Source organism: Pezoporus wallicus, unplaced genomic scaffold (genome assembly GCF_028554395.1).
Source record: "Pezoporus wallicus isolate ANWC-B61680 ecotype Strahan unplaced genomic scaffold, APGP_CSIRO_Pwel_v1 contig_5261, whole genome shotgun sequence".
In the NCBI taxonomy this organism is placed as follows: domain Eukaryota; kingdom Metazoa; phylum Chordata; class Aves; order Psittaciformes; family Psittacidae; genus Pezoporus; species Pezoporus wallicus.
In genome coordinates, this window is record NW_026642423.1 from 2,313,929 (window position 1) to 2,332,022 (window position 18,094).

Genomic DNA, 18,094 nt, shown 5'->3' on the forward strand with positions numbered 1-18,094 from the left:
TTTTTTATTTTTTTTTTTTCCACAGCCAAAAAAGTGGTTTGCTCCAGGGAAGGGGAAAACCAAACCTACATTTTCTTTTGCATTGGATTTTTGTTAAGGCTGGTTTATAGCCTTCCCCATGGGTAGGAAAATGCTGGTCTCCATCCTTTCACTCATGTTGCCACAGCTGACTCCCACCACCCTGCAGTAAGATACTGCAACAGGCCCTTGCCTTAAACATGGGGACCCCAGTCCTTGTTGAGTGACAGCAGCCACCGCACTATGGAGACCCACTGCCTCAGGCATGCTGGCGCAGGCCTCGGCTGCCTTCCTGACTTTGTTTTTCATTTTTACGTTCAATTTCAGGACTCTTGCCTTTTGCTTCCCCATGACAAAGGTCTCTGCGATGTTGCTGCTGGGAAGCTGTTGCAGCAAAGGAAGGAAAGGAAAGCAAACCATGGTGTCTGGCTGCTGCGGTCCCAGTGGGCAAATACACACCCAATGTGGACCACATCCCACTGCCATGGCTGGAGCTGGCAGCTGGCACTGGCTAAAGGACACAGCTGATCTCAGGGGGAAGGTTTCTGCACCCCAAAGCCCCTTTGAGCATCCCAGGCTTGGGCATAGAGGACAAGGAGTCCAAAGCACCACTGCGTCCCTGCCAGCAGGGATGGGACAAGGGGGATTTAGTGACAAGGGGGTCTGGTGGAGGCTCCTCTCCGTCACCAGTGAGGTGCCCTCATAACCTCCCATGGCATGGCATCATTCTCTGGAGCACCTTGCAGGCACCCCACCAAGACACTTGCCCCAGTCAAGGGAAGGACTGGATGTCCCACAGTTACTTCATTTGGAGTTGCAGCGGGGGCAAGTTTGCCAGTGGACTTCAGTGGAGACCCAGTGAGGCATGTTTGGAGCTGGGGGTGAGGCATCTTCCCTTGCTGAAAAGAAGGGAGGGTTCCACCCAATGAAGATCTGCTGCCCTCAAAAGAAACTGCCAGAGCAGGATGATCCTGTGTTGCTGGAGGGGGAGAGTGGCAGGTGCTGGGGCCAAGGGAGGAACCCCTCTGGGCTCTGCAGGGCTGATGAAGCAGAGTTGGTTTGACCAGGGTGGTGGGTTAATGGTGCAGTGAAGATGGGGTGAAGAATTTAGTGATGACAGCAGATGATGAGGAGCTCATGCTAACCCCAAGGGCCACAGGTTGCCATCATCGATGCTGTTCCCATCTCTTCTCACTGATTCCTCTGCAAAACCTCCTGTTATAGGCCAGTACCACCTTCCCCAGGACCCTTCCCTCCTTCTCTCTTGCTTTTTTGTTTGTTTGTTTCATTGTTTAATTCCCCAAAACTTGAAAGCCTTTGGCTGCAGAGAAAGGAGATGTGCTGCCGGGGCGGGATGGGAGCTTCTGCAAGGTGAGGCTCAGCTCACGTGGCCTGGTGTGGTCTCATGATGTGGCCACCACAGTGACACTGGGAGGGGCATTCAGGGTGCCTCCCTGACCTCTCCCTACAAAGCAAGTCTCAGCCATGGCCTGGCAGATCAAAATCCATCCCAGCCTCCCTCCCCGCTGCACATCCATTGCTGGGACAGCACTGCCTGTCCTGTCCCCACCAACCTGGGGGAGGAGGATGCAGGAGGGGGCTGCCCAAACCACCTTTGGCCCCCCAAATGACCTTGGCTCCTGGGACAGGGCACCAGGTGAGCCCCCAACTGCCCAGTCTCTAGGTGAACCCTGGCCAGATGAGGCTGTTTGCAGGCTGCACTAATATTTAGGACCAGGGTTGGAGCCTGGGTCGGGGTGGAGGCAAGAACAGCTTCAGGAGGGATGGCAATGACAACGTGCTGCCGTTCTCAGCACCCAGCAGCCCCCCTTTGCATTTAGGGTGAGAAAAGCAAAAGGGGGAGATGTGGGAGCTGGGGAGGATGGGTAGGAGGGGGTGAGGCACGTGAGGAGATGCTGGCGATTGGTGCATAAGGGAGAGGTGTGAGGCTCAGGGGGCTCCAGCCACAGTCTTTTCACTGAGCCTGCACTGGTACTCGGTATGCGAGCTGAGGAAAGAACAAGGATGGCACAGGGGTCAGGAAAGCCCTTCTCCCACATCTCCCTGGGGAGCGGCGCTCAGCAGCTGGGCTACCCCTTGTCTGTACTGCAGTGGACCTCAAAAACCACTAGTACAAGAGCATTTTGCACTATTTCTCTGCTCTCCCCCCTTCTCTTTTTCTCCACCTTCCCCATGAAAACTCTTTTTTGCTGTTGGGTGTTTTTTGGTGGTGGTTTGTTTTTTGTTTTTTTTTTGGTTGTTACTGATTTTAGTTTTTTTTCCCAAATGGAGCATTGTATATTTAATGATCGACAGTTCACTTTGCTTCCAGACCGCTGTCCTGGCCATGGCTAGGATCCCTGCCTACTGTGCCCCCCTCTCCAGCCCCGCCAGCCCCACACCACTGCCAATGGGGACAGGCATCACCACGCACGTTACCCACCGTTGTAACACAGTTGTTAAAACACACCAGATTCCGAGTTTCCTGCCTGGTTTTTATCTTTAGCAATACTCACTACACATTTTACGGTAGCTTTTTATAGCTTTACATACATACGGTAGCTCTGTTGTTTTGTTTCGTTTTGTTTTTGTTGTTTTGGGTGGTTTTTTTTTCCAGTAAACAAGAAATACTCATAATCTTACTGGTGGGGAAAAAAAAAAAAAAAAAGCAGTTTGTGAAAAACTGACAATGGAAGAAGAGCTTAATGCTCTGTTTAGCATTTTGTACTTTAAAAAATCTCACATTTTATTAAAAAGTGAAGATTGCTGTATACTATTTATTCAACTTATAATTTATGTTACTCTTTGATCTTTGTCTTTTCTCATGACAAAGCATTTATTTAATAAAGTTATGCATTCAGTTAGCTTGTGCCTGACCCTCCTGGAGCATCTGTGTGCTGGAGCCTGCTAGCGAGGGGCTACGTCCCCAAGCATCCCCTGGCCCTGTGCCCCTGGGGACTCAGCCAGCTCCATGGGGGTGCCAGGGGAGGTACAGAGCCTGGGGGAATGGTTTAGGAGCGCTTTCAATACCGGAGCAGTGTGCATAGTCAGTGGTAAAACTGAAGTTTGAGTTTACAACACACTTAAGCAGAGCCGTCCAATTTTTTTTAGAAATAACCTTTGCATGGGTATGACAGCAGGGCACAGCACTGCACTCAGATGGCTTATGTGGGAGAGGGATGCGACTAAGCCCCCAGATGCTTGCCCAAACAGTCCTACAGTTTGGGACTGGATGTGATGTTTGAGCCTCAGACCTCTGGGCAGCTGAAGTATTTACCACAGTGTCCTGGAGCATTCCTGTGCCATCCATGGGGCAGCCCAGCCCAGCCAGGTCCTCAGAGACCTCGTGGTAGACCTTGGTGGCCCTTTGCTCTACCCTGTGTCCTCCCCAGTGCTGGATCTGCCCCTCCCTGTGCCCATGTAGCCATCACCCTTCATCTTCCCATTCACCCCCTCATCTCCCTCCTCCTGTGCCCCCATCCCTTCCACCCACCCGGCTGCCAGCATCACCCCATGTGCCCGGGGCAGGGCAGGAGGCAAAATCTTCCCCGTTGGCCCTCACTGTGCCAACAAGTATCCCCCATCCTATTTGCACCACCCAGGGCTGGCACAGCCACTCACTCCCTCCTCTCCCCATAGCACAGCTGGGGCCAAACATGCTGCCCCAAGCGACAGAGGCGGGGGGGGTCCGAACCCCGGTGCACCCCCGTGCCGCGCCGCTAGGCTGGACCCGCTGCCTCAGGCACCCCGCTGCGCGGGAGCCGCACGGCACGGCAGCGGCACCAGGCGGCGCTGGGCAGCGAGGCTCTGCTGTTGCTTTCAGCCACACAGGCACTGGAAATGGGCTTTCCACCCAAAAAGTTAACGCTTTTCTCCCCCGCCTTCAGCTAGCTGGCTAGTAAATTATACTCCTACCCTCAAACTACCGCTATCTATATGGATACAGATATGGCTATAGATAGCTATAGCTGTACATAGATAGTCATACAGTCTTACACTAATTCTTTATAGTAAATATTACTGTATTATACTACTGCATAATTTTTATGCTCTACTAAAACTGTAGTTTGCCAGTGTATGTAGTTTTGTGTGTGTACACCAGAGATGCTGGGGTTTCAGCTAGTACCCTATGTGCAGCTGGGTAAGCCTCAGTGCCTGACTACGTGTCTGATTACCCAGACCTCAGGAGGCACAAAGATGGCCCAGAGGAAACCCCAGAGCCAGGATCTGGGCCGTGACACACATCAAACCCATGCACACACACATGCAGCCTTTAAGGCCACATTGCAACCCTGGGGAAACCTAAACAGGAGCTCTTTGCACCTCTTGCCTTGTTGCTGCTTCTGCCCCTCTGCAAGGTGCCCGGCAAGCTGCAAGCTCCCTTTACTGGGCTGAGGGCTCCTGTTCTCCTCCAGCACTTGACCAAGAGTGTGCCCCCAGTACGTGGAACTTCTGCCCCCCCAAGCCCTCCCAAAAACAGCACCTGGCTTGGAGCACCCTTGTGCCCCACAGTGCTACTTGGCATCCCCTGAGCCACCTTCAGCTCCCCCCAGGGGCACAAAAGACAATATTAATTGCTAATTTTGCTCCTTTTCTCATGTTCTCCTGCTTACATCCCACCCCCCATCCTATGTCTGTCCTTGCAGCCCCATGCACTGGCTGCCTTCTGTCCCCATACGTGTTCCTGGGGCTCCCTGCCACTGCCCAGCCCCTCAGCACACATCAGTCCTGCCCAGCATTCTCGCATGGGATAGGAGGAAACAGATGGGGAAGCAGCCTAGCGGTTTTGCCTTCCTTTGGGGAGGACAAAGGGAAACCAGAGACACCTGGATGTTGGCTGTCAGAGCCACATGGGGCCTCTCCCTCAATGCTGCAACTTTAATTGAATGCAGCATGTTTTTTTTTCTATTATTATTATTGTTATTATCTGCCTCCCAGCGGTGCCCCAAGCACTGAGTTGTGCTGTGATGCTCCCTTTGGCAGCACTTCTCACCTGGGGAGAAGGTGCAGGCTCCTCAAGAGGCCTGTCTCCACAGCCCTGTGAGTGGAGCAGCCCAGGCCTTCCCACACCTTCCCAGCAGCCCGTGCTGGGGAAAGGCTTCACACAGAAACACTAAAGCTGACTCTTCAGCCAGCTCAAATTTTGCCCTCCTTGCACAAGCAAAGGTCAGAGTCCTTGAAGGATTTCTCCATGCATCATCTAACTCAGCCAAGGAGCTATTTGCACAGGGGGCAGTGGAGACCAAAACTGTAGCAAGAGACCTAAAGGAACCTGGATGATTCATGGAGAACAGGCCCATCTGCCACCTAATAAACAGCATGAACAACTCAAGAAGACCCTGAGGTACCATGGCTGGGAAGATAGAAAAAGCAGAGCACCCTTACCCTTATAGCCTTTGCCCAGGAATTGGCAAAGGTCTCCATTGTCCCTGCGCTGGGTAGGAGGGACCCTTCCTAGCAAAGCTGCTACACTGCTCAAGAAGCAGGAAGTTCCTGCTCTCACACAGCCTCTCTCCAGCTCAGGAAGCTCCACAGGCATCACACTGGATGGGGCATTCACACTGCCATCCTCTCCACCCAGCAAAGTGGGACACAGCCATCCTTTGCCACCAAATCTAGCTGCTGTCAGCGGGAAAGATGGTCTCCACACATATGCTGGCCAGATGTTGACTTAAGGGCACAGTTGCATTTTGCAGGCTCAGAAGATACCACATGTGGAGCAGGAACATAACAGGCCAGCCAACAAGTCACACCAGTTCCTCCCTGCTCGTACAACTGGGACCAGTGATGATGAAAGGCCCAACTCCCATTGCTGCTTGTCAGGCCCAGTGTTTACAAAACCCCCTGGACAAAAGCTGAACAGGCCCAAATTTGTGTGTGATGCATTAGGCAAGGAAACATTTCCTATGAGCAGAGGGGAGTGGGGAGGGGGGAAGATGACAGTTTTCTGGCATCCCATTTAGTTTATTCCAACTTTATGCAGCTCAGCTTTTCCAAAAGAGAAAAAAAAAAAACAAACAAAACCGAAAAACAACACAAAAGAAAACTTCCTGGTTCCTAAACAAAACAAAAAGTACAAACTGTAGATGAGAGCCAGCGTGTGCAAGGTTTACATGAATAAGCAGAACACCCTCGGCTGTTAACAGAAAACAGCATCATTTTTACAGTTACTTGGCTTTGCATGGTGATGTGGTTTGTTTTCCCTCTTGCTCCCTCTCATTCACATTCTCATGTGCACCCCCACATCCCTGACTTTCCAAAGGGGTCCCCTTCCCCGTCTCTTCCACTACCACATCCAAAGCCCTGGAAAGTTGCAAGGGGCTTAATTTGCAGACACTGCTGCACCCTTTGCACTTAGGATCTGAAATATGGGGCCAAAAGGGGGAAAGCAACAAATCCCCTTCTTCCAGAGCCTGTGGGCTTTTTGTTTTCTTTCTCCAGACCAAAGTCCCCAGATGAGGGAGTATCAGCAGTGAGAACCCTGATGTGGTGTTTCTTTAGCACAGTTTGGTGTTTTCAAGGCATGCTGGCAGTCACCAGGGGATGGTCCCATCCCTGAAGGTCATGGTCAGGTAGATTTGCTGCCTGGCACCCACCATGCAGGCACAGGGTGTTCCCCACCAGCACCCACAGTCACCAAGGAATCCCTTTCCTCCACCCTAACTGAACCTAACCCTATGATGGACCTGGGATCTGGAGTCTATTTGCTACTCAGAAGCATTTGCCAAAAATTGGGAGATGCTTTATCCTCCACCCTGCCCCCAGCTTTGATTTCATTTAGGGGAAGCCTGAGACTTCTACTGTAAGGAGATGATTTTTGTGACTGCTCTGCAAACAGTATCCATATTAAAAAGGAAGGAGTGGAAAAACAAAAGGTAGAAAACAAATCTCCTTGCTTAGGCGACAGGGAAGTTATTTATTCTCAGTGTCTGTGTGCTCTGTACAGGAAGAAATCAACAGGTGAAGTAACAGCAGAGACATCTCTTCTCAGAACGGCATGTCCAGCACAAAACCTCTCTGAGCGCTTGAATCGCTTGGATTTAATCTACTCAAACGTGTATGTGGGCAGAGGGGGTGCATGTGTGTCAGGACCTTTACAAAGCACGATACATACTGTAATTTACTTACAAAAAAAAAAAAGATAAAGTGTGCGCTGAATAGCAGATGCTCACTCCAGTCCCAAGCAAAAATGGAGGGACAAGGGCAGCTGCTTGGGAGTGCAGGTTTTAGATGGGTTTTTCCTATCTAGAAAGAAAGAAAGAATGAATAAGAGAGAAAGAGACAGACAGAGACACTCCCTGGTTTGTTATCCTAAATCTACACAGGCATCCTTCCAGCCAGCCCCAGCAAGTTCACTTTAGCTCCCTCAGCATAAGCTGATTCTAAGAAATACTTGGCAATAGCCCTTCAGATCCCCTGGAAAACCAAGTGTTTAGCTTCACCATCACCCAAAGGCCCTGTCATCCCAAACCTGGGGCTGACTGTGCCCCAGCACCAGGAAGGAAAGCACCCAGGGATGCCTTAGGAGGCAGAAGGAGCTGTCTCATATTTAGCCCTTTCCCTCACTGATGCCTTCTTGAGGGATGCATCCTGACTGTGCCAGCATGTTCCAGCTGGGAAGACAGGGGCTTTCCTTCTTCCCTCCCTCCCACGCTGCATCCCATGCCATGACCAATGGCCAGGCTGGGGCACAGGGGACCAGTAGGATGCAAGAGGCAGGCCACACAGTATTTACAGTCTTTGGTCTTGGGGAAGGGAGGGAAAGAAGGGGAAAGGTGGGGTTTTAACTTTTTTTGTTTTGCTTTGTCCCACTCCCACCTACGGCAAAGGGTTTTGTCCCCTGGGAAGTGTCAGGGAGCACACAGCATTCTGTGCTGAAGGGTGCAGGAGGATGCCGCAAAGCAGCAGGGATGGCAGGGCCGCAGGGCGAGGAGCAAAAAAGACCGATTCTCTGGCTTACATTGGGTGAAAGACTATAGGAAAGCAGTCCCTTCTCCTTGCAACCCCCCCACCGCCCTTCCCCTCCCGTTCTCTCTCCCCTCCCCAGGAGCCGGGCAGCAGGGGAAGGAGAGCAGCACGCAGGACCCAACCCCAGTCTCTTCCAGAGCCTAAAGAGACATGCTGAAACCCATGTAAAATCCAGCACTGGGGCCACAGTGAGCCGCCTCCAGCAAGCAGGATCACGTCTGTCTACTGGCTTCGCAGGGCATGTGCTCCCCGGTCCTCCTGCTCATGAGCTGTGTAGAAGAGGTGGCACTCAGGGTCCCCACGGATGGTGGGTGCGCCCTGGATCACCTTCCCATGGATGGGGTCCACGCACCAGCACTCGCCACGCTGCCCATTCACCGACATCTTGCACTGCATGGAGAGGGACAAGGCAGGCGTCAGAGGAGGAAATAGGAGGATAAAACAATGACACACACACCACCACCACCCTCCCCAGCCCAAAGCCTTAGCACAGGCAGAGCTGGGGTTTCTCCAGCCATTTGGCACTACTTTGGATTTAGGCAAGAGTCATGGATGCTGCACTTGAGACACCCCAAGGTCTGTGCTGCACCAGCAGTCCAGGCTGAGGGCTGGACCTCTGCCCCCAGGGTGCCAGGGACCAAGGAGTCAATTTTCATGAACCGCAAGGACAACTATCCTCAAGATGCACCACGCTCTGTCAACTGAAGATAAAATCATCCATAGAGTCAAACATTCCTGAGGGAAGAGGGATGAGACAGACTGGCACATGAGCTGTGTAAGCTGCTTCTTACCTGCAAATTGGGCTAAACAAACGAACATGAGAGCAAGGCCCCCAAAACCAGATGCAAATAAGTTTCCAAACAGGGTTTCGTGCTGTCACAGACCAGAGGTGGGGACCGTGGTGCACCTGGACCTTGATTCTGCCTTACACACAGCCTGGTTAGAGACAAGTTTCTTGCCCTAATGGCAATCTAATATCCACCTCTTGACCTGGAAGGGCTGCAGGCACTTTGAACCTGATGCTCATCTCTGCATCCCCAGCAGATACATTTCTGAATAGGGTGTAGTGGAAGACACAGAGGTTACTCCAGCAGACTGGCCTCCATGTGCACTCTGTGAAGCTGAATTCAAGCCCTTTTCTGCAGCTGGACTGAAGTCAAAAATGCAATTTTGTTCATGGGAATAAAAATCACAAAAAGAAAGGAGGAAAAAGCCTCCCCAGCAGGAAAGTGCATCCAGGCACCCTCCACCCAAGTACTGGCCCACAGGAGGTGGGAGCAACTGGGAATGCTTTTGTTGGCATCCACTTTCCAGCAAATGAAAAGGAGCTGATGCTGAGCACTGGAAACGCAGATGGAGGGAAATGGGTATCATTTTATATTTGCCCTGTTTGCTCTTAACAAGGGGGGAAGAAGAGAAAGCAAATTTTGTCCCCTCTCTTTCTCTGCAGCAGTGACCAGTCTGTCAGCACAGGCTGACTGGCTTCCCAGGCACAAGGAGCAGCAAAGACTTTTCTTTTGTAGTACTCAGTGCTTTGCTGTATTGCCCAGGCTCATTCCCCAGACACGGCTCATCTCCTTAACAAGGAATTTGCCAGCTTTTCTCCATCTACTCCGCTCAAGTGTGCTCATGCTGGGGGATCCAGCCAGCCCATGGGGCTCTTCAGGGGGAGGTAGAGTGTAAGGGGCCAGGCAGGACAAGGAAGAGAGAGGGGACAAAGGGAGATAATCTCAGAACAATCTACTTTTTTAATGCCCTTTTTTTTTAATGCTCCTGATCAAGTGGTAAAAGTAGCCCTAAGAAAAAGGCTTAGCCATGAATCAGGTTTCCTGGGGTCCCCTCCAAAGGCTCAGTTACACATAGCTATAAAGGGTGCTCTTATCCATGTACTATTCACATGTGGCTGCTAGTCAACCCTGGACAAGCTGCTGTTTAGCTGCCCAAGAGATTTTTCCTGGCATTTTTTTCCCCCATGCCTCAGCTGCTGACACCTGCTGATTTTACATTAGTAAAGCCAAGAAGTCAGAATTCAGACACACATTAAGTCATCTGAGTCCTGTTGGGTCCCATAAATACTTTCAGAAGCATGCTGCACCCTAACCCACATCTCACCTGGAAGGAATCCCTCCTGGAGCTGTGGGACCAGCCTTGATTTGTGGAGGAAAACCAGGAAAGTGCACTAGAAACCTTCCTGACCTCAGGAGAAAGTGCCTTCTGCTTTGTCTGTAAGACTGGCCAGCATCAGCCCCTCCATGCTTTTATTCTGTAGCAGGGCCCAGCCAGGCCAAGAGCTGTTTCAAAACACATGAAAATAGACCTGGACATATAAGCAGCTCTTGTGGGAAAGAAGGGGCTCTGAACTAGACAGATTCTCCATCTCTGGTCTGTTTGCAGCCACATGTAGATGTGGGTCTCACACTTTCACATGCTAGCCCATGGCTGCAGGTGCACCTGGGTGTTACTAAACCTGTCCATGCTGAACGTGATATTTGTACAACATCAGCCCAGGCCCAAGCACGTGCTCTGTGGCTGCACATGGTGGACATGCATGATGAGCTGAGGGCTGCTGCCAGGAGTGCAGCCAGCCCTGGGACGCCAGCTCTTTCCAGTTACCTGTTTGAGATTGTACAAGCCATGCTTGTCACAGTTGGGGATGTGGAGAGAGTAGAGGTGCTCCAGGGGACCTCGCTCATCCGGCAGCCGCATAGTGGAGATGCGCTCAAGGACCTGATCCAGCTCCTGCTGACAACGGGTCTGAAAAGAGCCCAGACACAACAAGACAAAAATCAAGGCAATGGGACTACTCAATGTCAACAGTTTGGACAACAGAAACACCAGTAGGGACGAACACCTATGTGCACCTGCTCATGACACAGGTTTGCAACTGGGTCATGCTGCAGACTTCACCTGCAGCCACCCAAAATCAGTGTTGCATGTCCACACATGCCAGTATGTGGAGATCCACACAGGAAGACGTGCTCATCTCTCCCACCTGCCTCAAGTGGCCAAGAGCCAGCATGACACCAGTTCACAGGCCCTGGAGGAGGAGAAGCCTCAGAGACACTCCCATGGGTCCCACTAGTGAAAAGGGTATGTGAAGCAGGACTAATCCAGACAGACCAGGAGTATTTCCATGAGCATCCTGCACCTGGGAAGCAGTTTTGGCTCAGAAGTGCAACTCAAAGTGGAGGGGAAGCCCTGGGAGTAGAGCACCCAGCAAAGCCAGCCTCTGGAGGCATCCCTCTTGCTCCATAGCAGCCCCAAGCCACAGCTCCCAGCCAAGGCAATCTAGTTGAATAATGCCTGATGCGAGCTGGAGTGAGTCCACACCTCTCTACTTTTGCAGTTGCTGGGGTTGGTTTGTTGGGTTTGGGTTTTGGTGGGGTTTTTTTTGTTCCAAAGGAGCAGCAGTGTGGGAGCTCTCCCAGTTGACAGTGCCTACAGCTTGTTTTGAATCTCTGCTTTACCTGTTTCTTGGAGGGATGAGGGCTCTTTTAAAGCCCCTTTCTGTAGAAACACCCTGTATGTTCACACAAACACATATTACGGACCTTTTGGGATGGCTTCCCATCCCTTCTAGTTGCCTTGACCAAGCTGCCCACTAGAGGGAAACCACGGCCAACGACTGGAGGGCAACGAGACGGGGAAGAAGGGGACAGGGAGGACTCTGGGCACTCTCCCTGCTATGTGACAGCCCCACAGACCATCCTCAGGGGCTCTGGACCCCCTCAACCCAGACTATGGCTGCCCTACAGCAGTCAGACCACGAACACCTATTCCCAAATCCCTTTGGGCTATCCCTAGCACTCGCTTGCAGGAAAAGGGTATGAGAAAGCCAGTCCATGGGCAAAGGGCATGCTCACACCCCTGAGGAGGTATGTGTCGAGCCAGCAGGACCCCCTTTTCCCTGGCTCTGCTGTTAGGAGGTGAAGATACAATGAAAATAAAGCCTCCCTGCCAGCACATCAAAGTTCATGAGATGGTATGCTTGGGCTCAGCTTTAGGGCAAAACAAACGTTTGCCTTTTCTTTTTTTCTCTCTCCCTCTCCCCCCCCTTTTTTTTTAATTTCCCTCCCTATTTTTTTCTTTTCAAGACACTGTGTTCCAGATGCCACTGAGCCTTTGCCTTCAGCATTTCTCAGTGAGTCCACAGCAGCCTCTGTTAGCTCCCCACATCCCTTGCCCTCTCACCCTGCCCGTCGACAGCCGTGACTTCTTGGAGTCCTCGTGGTTGTGATGAGGCTTGCCGATTTTGCCCATCTGCCGCTGCTGCTCATTCACCTTCTCCCTCATAACTGCCAGCTCCTTCATGCCCGTCTTCATGGGCTTCCTCCCACCAGCTCCACTCAGGATCCCTGTAGTGCCATCCACATGGTTCTCAGCAAGGATGCTCTCAGACCGGTCATCGCCATTATCTGCGGTAAAGAAGGCAGACAACGAAAGGGTCAAGCTCAGCTAGGCATTCTCTCACGAGTTCCTCCCGTCCTGGATCACTTTCATGTGTGACTGGTTACCAAGCCATAAAATTTTTTGCATGCAAAAATTTTAAATTGCATTAGCCCTTTCATCTGGAAGGTGAGAATAGATCCTTTCATTCTGGAGTTATTACCACACTAAAAGACAGTTTAGGGAACAGGGGAAATCGCTGCTGGAGAAGTTCTTTCTAGTTTTTCTTTGACCTTGCAAATTACTTCCCAGAGAATGTAATTTTCCCATCACAAATCCAGTTGGGCTGAGCATGCCAAGTGTACTTCGTCTCCAAAACTTAAAACCACAGTGATTAGTAACAATACCTTGAGTCCATCTATCATCCCCCAGAGTATCTCCAGGAATACTTACTCCATATTAATGTGCTAAAATAAATTCTTAGTCCTGCTTTCAAAAATACCTTTCCTCTGTTTTATGGCCACCCCAATTTCCCTCAGAGATCCTGCAATTTCAGTGATCATCCTTGCTGTATCGTCTTTCACATTGTTTGTCATACAGCACATTACTCATTTAGCTTCTACCTACTTCTGCATTTGGCCACTCCTGCTGACTATGGAACTGCTCCACATGGCCTGGGCCCAACTCTGCCACCACTGCAAGCTGCAAGAACCCCAGCTAATTCAGCCATTTCAAAGCCAGTTAACAGAAACCTGAGGATAAAACACTGGACTTTTTTTAACCTCCCCTACTCTCTCCTTTGTGCCTTTTCCAGGTTCACTGGCTGCTGTTTCTGAGAGTGATCCCTGCCAAAGTAGGCCGCAGTGGTCAGGATGCTGCAGACATCGGTCCCTCTGGCCTTTGCAGTGGCATTGAGGACAGATCTCAATTCCTCCGACTTGCTCCAGGGAGCCCAGAAGGTGACAGCTAACCCCTCCTTAGTCCCCAGTCTTATGTGGCTGAGCAAGCACATCTAACACTGTAGCTGGATCTAACATTAAGCTGGCTCTGATTTAAGCAGGGGCTTGGACCAAGACTTCTAGTGGTCCTTTCCAGGCCAAATTAGGATTCAACCCCTGCACATCACCTTTCGCCACAATAACCCAGGCTTAGTACATCTTTGCATATATCTCTGTATATAGGAGCTCCACAGGGCCCACATCAGTGACAGACCAGGCCATTCTGGTCCTACAGTGGTGACAAACATGAAGTGTCTTTTAGCGTATACCAAGAAGGAACTCTAATGCTTAGCCTCTCAACATCAGCATTTTCTCCAGCACCTCCAGTTTCAGCTTTCCAGCACTCCAGAAATCAGGCACTTAATATAGAAATAAAGAGATCACATCAAACTGTGCACAACGGAGGGCAAGCAATATTTTTGCTCGTATCACAATGCCTAATTTACTTCTCTCACCTGCTTCTTGGAAGCCCAAGCACACAGAACATTTACAGGTTTTTAACATTTCCTTTTTTCAGAAGCTGCGTTGTGAAGTTTTGTCAGGCCATAGCTCTACTGTCATGACAAAGAGTGAAAAACCGTTAATAACGAGTGTTTGATTTCTGCCACAGCTTTCCAAGCTCTTTTCAGATGTTACAACCCCAGGCTTACATAGGAGGAACTGCAAGAAGAGTTTTGTCTGCACTCACTGAGCAAATGTGCAGCTGCCTGCAAACCGATGGCTAGAGAACGGCTGGATCGAAGAGCCACCCCAGCCCAGCATGCCAGCCACAAGAGATCAGCAGCAGCTGCTAAGGGACACCCGTCAGAAGGACCAGTGTGCTGCGGACCAGCAGGAAAAGCACCTTCATGGCTGGAGACTTCATCTGACCCACAGGACTTAAAAGCTACCAACAAACTCATCCCTCAATGGATGTGTCCAATACCCTTTTGAACTTCCTCACCATACTGGCTTCAGATCTCCTAATACCCGGATAGTCCCACTTCCCAGAAATACTAAATGTGTTTGGTCTGCAGGTTTATAGCTGCTTAGGTAGCAACTGAAAAAGCAAACACAGGGCAAAACCAATCTGGCAAAGTCCACGAATTTCCTCAATACTGCTTCCAGATGAGAACTGGGACCAGGTCTGATAGCCAAGATGGGCGAGCTCAAAGTCTGGGCTTCCACCTGGCAATTGCTGTCTGGCCGTCATCCTAGGAGCCGGACAAGGAATATTTTGAGCAGGAATCTTCTGTTTATACACCAGTCTCCCTGTTAATTAGAAACACATAGTGAGAAGAGTGAAGGCCATGACGCCGCCCTTCAGACAGGATCAAATGAAAAAGCACCATGCAAAAGACGGGCAAGGCTGGCCAGGCTCTGATTCTCAGTGAACTGCTTGGAAGCGTTTTAGCCTGACATCTTTTGTGCTTCTCTCCTCAGTGTCCCACCAAGCTGTCAACAACAGCAGACCAACAAGCGCAGCAGCAGGGCAGCATCTCAGACACATTACAGTCCCCTTCTTCATTCAGAAAACCAATGGTACAACCAGACAGAAAAGCAGCAAACTGGAAGTGGTGCCTTCTCCCATCGATTCTCTCTCCTTCCTGCCTCCAACTAAAATATATAGACATCTGCCCAAACAAGCACTGAGCTAGTAAATGAAGGCACGCTGGTAAGCCTCTTTTTGGCTGATTCATTCACAAAACCTGCTTCTGATAATATTTGCACTCATTTTTCCCACTTTCCAATGCTAACAAATATCAGCCCAAAGAAAACCACTGATGGGAGCAGAGTGTGCATGAACACACCCAGGGATCAGAAAGATTGGTCTTGGCTCCCCAGGCACCATAATAGGAGCAAGCCTGGAGCAGAGGCCGGGAACATCTAGCTGCTATGGACCGAAAGCTCTCTTCTCCAAGGCCAAGCCAACTGCGATGCACCATACCTTCATCCTGTTGCCAGTCTGGACTGATCCACCTGGGGCTAGTGCCAGAGCCCCATCACAGCTCTTCCCTCTCCCAAATCCAGCACTGCTCTTAGGAGCTCTCTTGACCTGGGGCTTACAGGGATGACTCAATCACTGGGAAAGGGAGATGGGACAGGAGCGGCTGGCCTCACGTGCAAAGCACTGGCATCTCGTTCACAGACAAGCTGCGCTCACAGGAGGAGGCTGAGCATCAGGTATGATGAACCACATTTCAAAGAGCAACTGGGCTGGGTAGCGATGACAAGAGCAGATACATCAAGGCTCAAGGTCAGGAGAACAGAGCATGCCACAAGCCAAACAACAACTTTTTCAGCCAGATAATTCTTGTTAACACTGCCCAAAAGCAGAGCTGTGCATACTTGCTTATGACTGTCCATGAACCAACTAAGCCACCCACCAAACCCTACTGGCATGGGATGGGCAGGTATACAATTGCCTCAGATACACAACACTAATCTTTTTGTCAACCTGGCAAACGCCCTTTCGCTGACCAATTTCAATTCACACTAAATATATTTGTGAATGGACTGGTGCCAAACTCCAAAATAATTATGTTTTATAGTTCTTCCATTTTACTATGGCATGTGGAAAACATCTCCTGTGCTATTCTGGATCAAAAGGTAGAGAGATTTGTGAAGGGTGGGACAAGTGTGGCAGGAATCAAAGCAGATAGCTGAAGTTCTCCTGAATGCTGATGTGAAGCCCATGAAACAGCTCTCTTCATGCTAAGAAAATGATTTCTTTATGGGCTTCTTCAAGGAAAATTCCCATTGGTTTTAACAGGGCAAGGACTTGGCTAAGGTGAAAATGTATTCAAATGGCCATCAACTGATGTCTGTAGGGAGCTGCACAGTCTCGCCAACATTTTCAACAGCGGCTACCAATTTCCAGTGCTGAAATCTGGGGAATTTGCTTTGAGACTTCTAGGAACCTCTGTTGAGACAGCAAGAAACAGAGGGGCTTAAAAACAACCTGCCACTTCTAGAGCTACATGAAGAAAAAAGCACCACACAAAAAAAGGCAGCTGCCTGTAGTTAAAAATACATCTTTATCCCTTTGAAGAGCCCCAAAGCATATCTGGGCTGTAGGTTGGGATTGAGTCAGTAGCACTCACTTAGCACAAGAGGGCCAGCCTATATCACAGGGAGCACACACTATGCCAAGGACCTCAGCCACCCTCTCCTGCACTGCTCTCTCTCTCTGCACTTGCTTTCCTTCAACAACAGCTTGCCCAGAGGGTTTCACATGCATTTGCTTAGCTACCATGGTGTTAGGGTAGCATTTCAGTGCTGACTACTGTCCCAGACCCACAGAAAGTTTCACTTAAGTGGCCTTGAACACACTGCCTGAAGTCCTGCTAGCCCCAGATCCTGGCTGTGCCCTGGGCTGGATGAAGGCTTATATCTCTTTCCCACAGCCATCACACCCTCCACTGGCCAGCATTTTCCCTGTGAAGACATCAAAATGCTTCACGGTTCATTAATTACCCTGTAGAGGTGTTCATCCTGGGTTGCACATGGTAAAAAACAAAGGCATGGAAAAATTCCCAAAGCCACGCAGGGAATTGATGAGTGAACCCAGAAGCCTGCCCTGACACTGCACCATGCACAGGAGTAAACACACTTGGAGCTGCAAATACAGCATCAAAAGAGTGATTCTTCACCCTGAGCAGTGTTGTTTGTCTCATCTAGTTTTGTTTGTGTTTTTATTCCCTCCAACACTTCTAGCTTCTTGCAGCCATAAGTTCTACCGTTTCAGGATAATTTAAGAGCCCATTCTGGGTTTTGCTTGCCACTTTTCATTTTAAGGAGCAGAACTGCCCATCTTGGGCTGCCAGGAACCCACCACTTGTTCTTCACACCCTGAGAGCAAAGACAAGGCCTTTAAACCTGACCTTTAACATGCACAACAGCCATGGCCAGAGAAGTACTTGCAGGAAGGTTGGGAAGGAGCACACAAACCCTAACTGCAGCCCTGGTGACCTCTGCCTTATCAGATTGCAAAGCATTTTTAGGAGAGCCCTGGGCAAAGGTTCCTATGCAATAGCTTTAGTGTGGGTGTTGTTGACCTGGAGCTCAGATACCTCAGAAAACGTTTGCCAGCATGATTACACTGGCATTGCCATTTCCTCACAGCAGGAGCTGCCAAGAACAAAGGTTCCCCCACCCCAGGCCCTCTGGCCCATCCTGTCCCGAAAAGGGATCACCTCTGCCAAACTGCAAAGTGCTGAGCTACAGAACTCAGCATCCATCAGCTATCAGCTGGCAGCAGAGGAGGAACGTGGGCACATGGTACATGGTCTGGCCCCAAGTATAATCAAGCTGGGCTAGCTGCAGCTCTCCAGAGGCAAATGAAACCAAAGCAGCCTCTCAAGTTTCACTCTTCACACACAAAAAAACTGTGAAATGCCACAGAGGGAGCACAAGCAATGGGCCATGTAAGAGAGGGGAAATGGACAGAGAAGGGATGCAGAACGGATGTAGAGCAGAGAAGCAGCACCCCTGCCCAGAGCAAGATCTCTGACAGCTGCCAACTGGATGCTCAGGGAAGGAGCTGAAGAAAGGACATAATTACAGAGCAGTCTCTCCTCAGCTCTCATCCTGGCAATCAGCAGTTCAGGAGCCAAAGGCTGCATCTAGACTGGGTTTAATAGCCACTGACAGGCTTTACTGGGGAGGAGTCATGCATGATCCCTTTCTGGACTCAACTACAAGGACCCCCTCATACCTCCTCCAGGTCTCCCTCCCCAGCCAGC

The 18,094-nt window shown here is 50.4% G+C and overlaps 1 protein-coding gene across 1 annotated transcript in view; it reads right to left on the minus strand.

The window, feature by feature from the left end:
- Window positions 1–6,914: 6,914 nt before the first annotated feature.
- The window catches only part of IGFBP2 (insulin like growth factor binding protein 2), a 62,733-nt gene continuing 51,553 nt past the window's right edge, over window positions 6,915–18,094 (minus strand). The window contains exons 2-4 of the mRNA XM_057430105.1: window positions 12,178–12,401; window positions 10,600–10,740; window positions 6,915–8,376 (exon numbers count right to left, since the gene is read on the minus strand). Coding sequence (XP_057286088.1) covers window positions 8,209–8,376; window positions 10,600–10,740; window positions 12,178–12,401 — 533 coding nt within the window. The 3' untranslated portion in view covers window positions 6,915–8,208. The remainder of the gene's footprint in view (window positions 8,377–10,599; window positions 10,741–12,177; window positions 12,402–18,094) is intronic.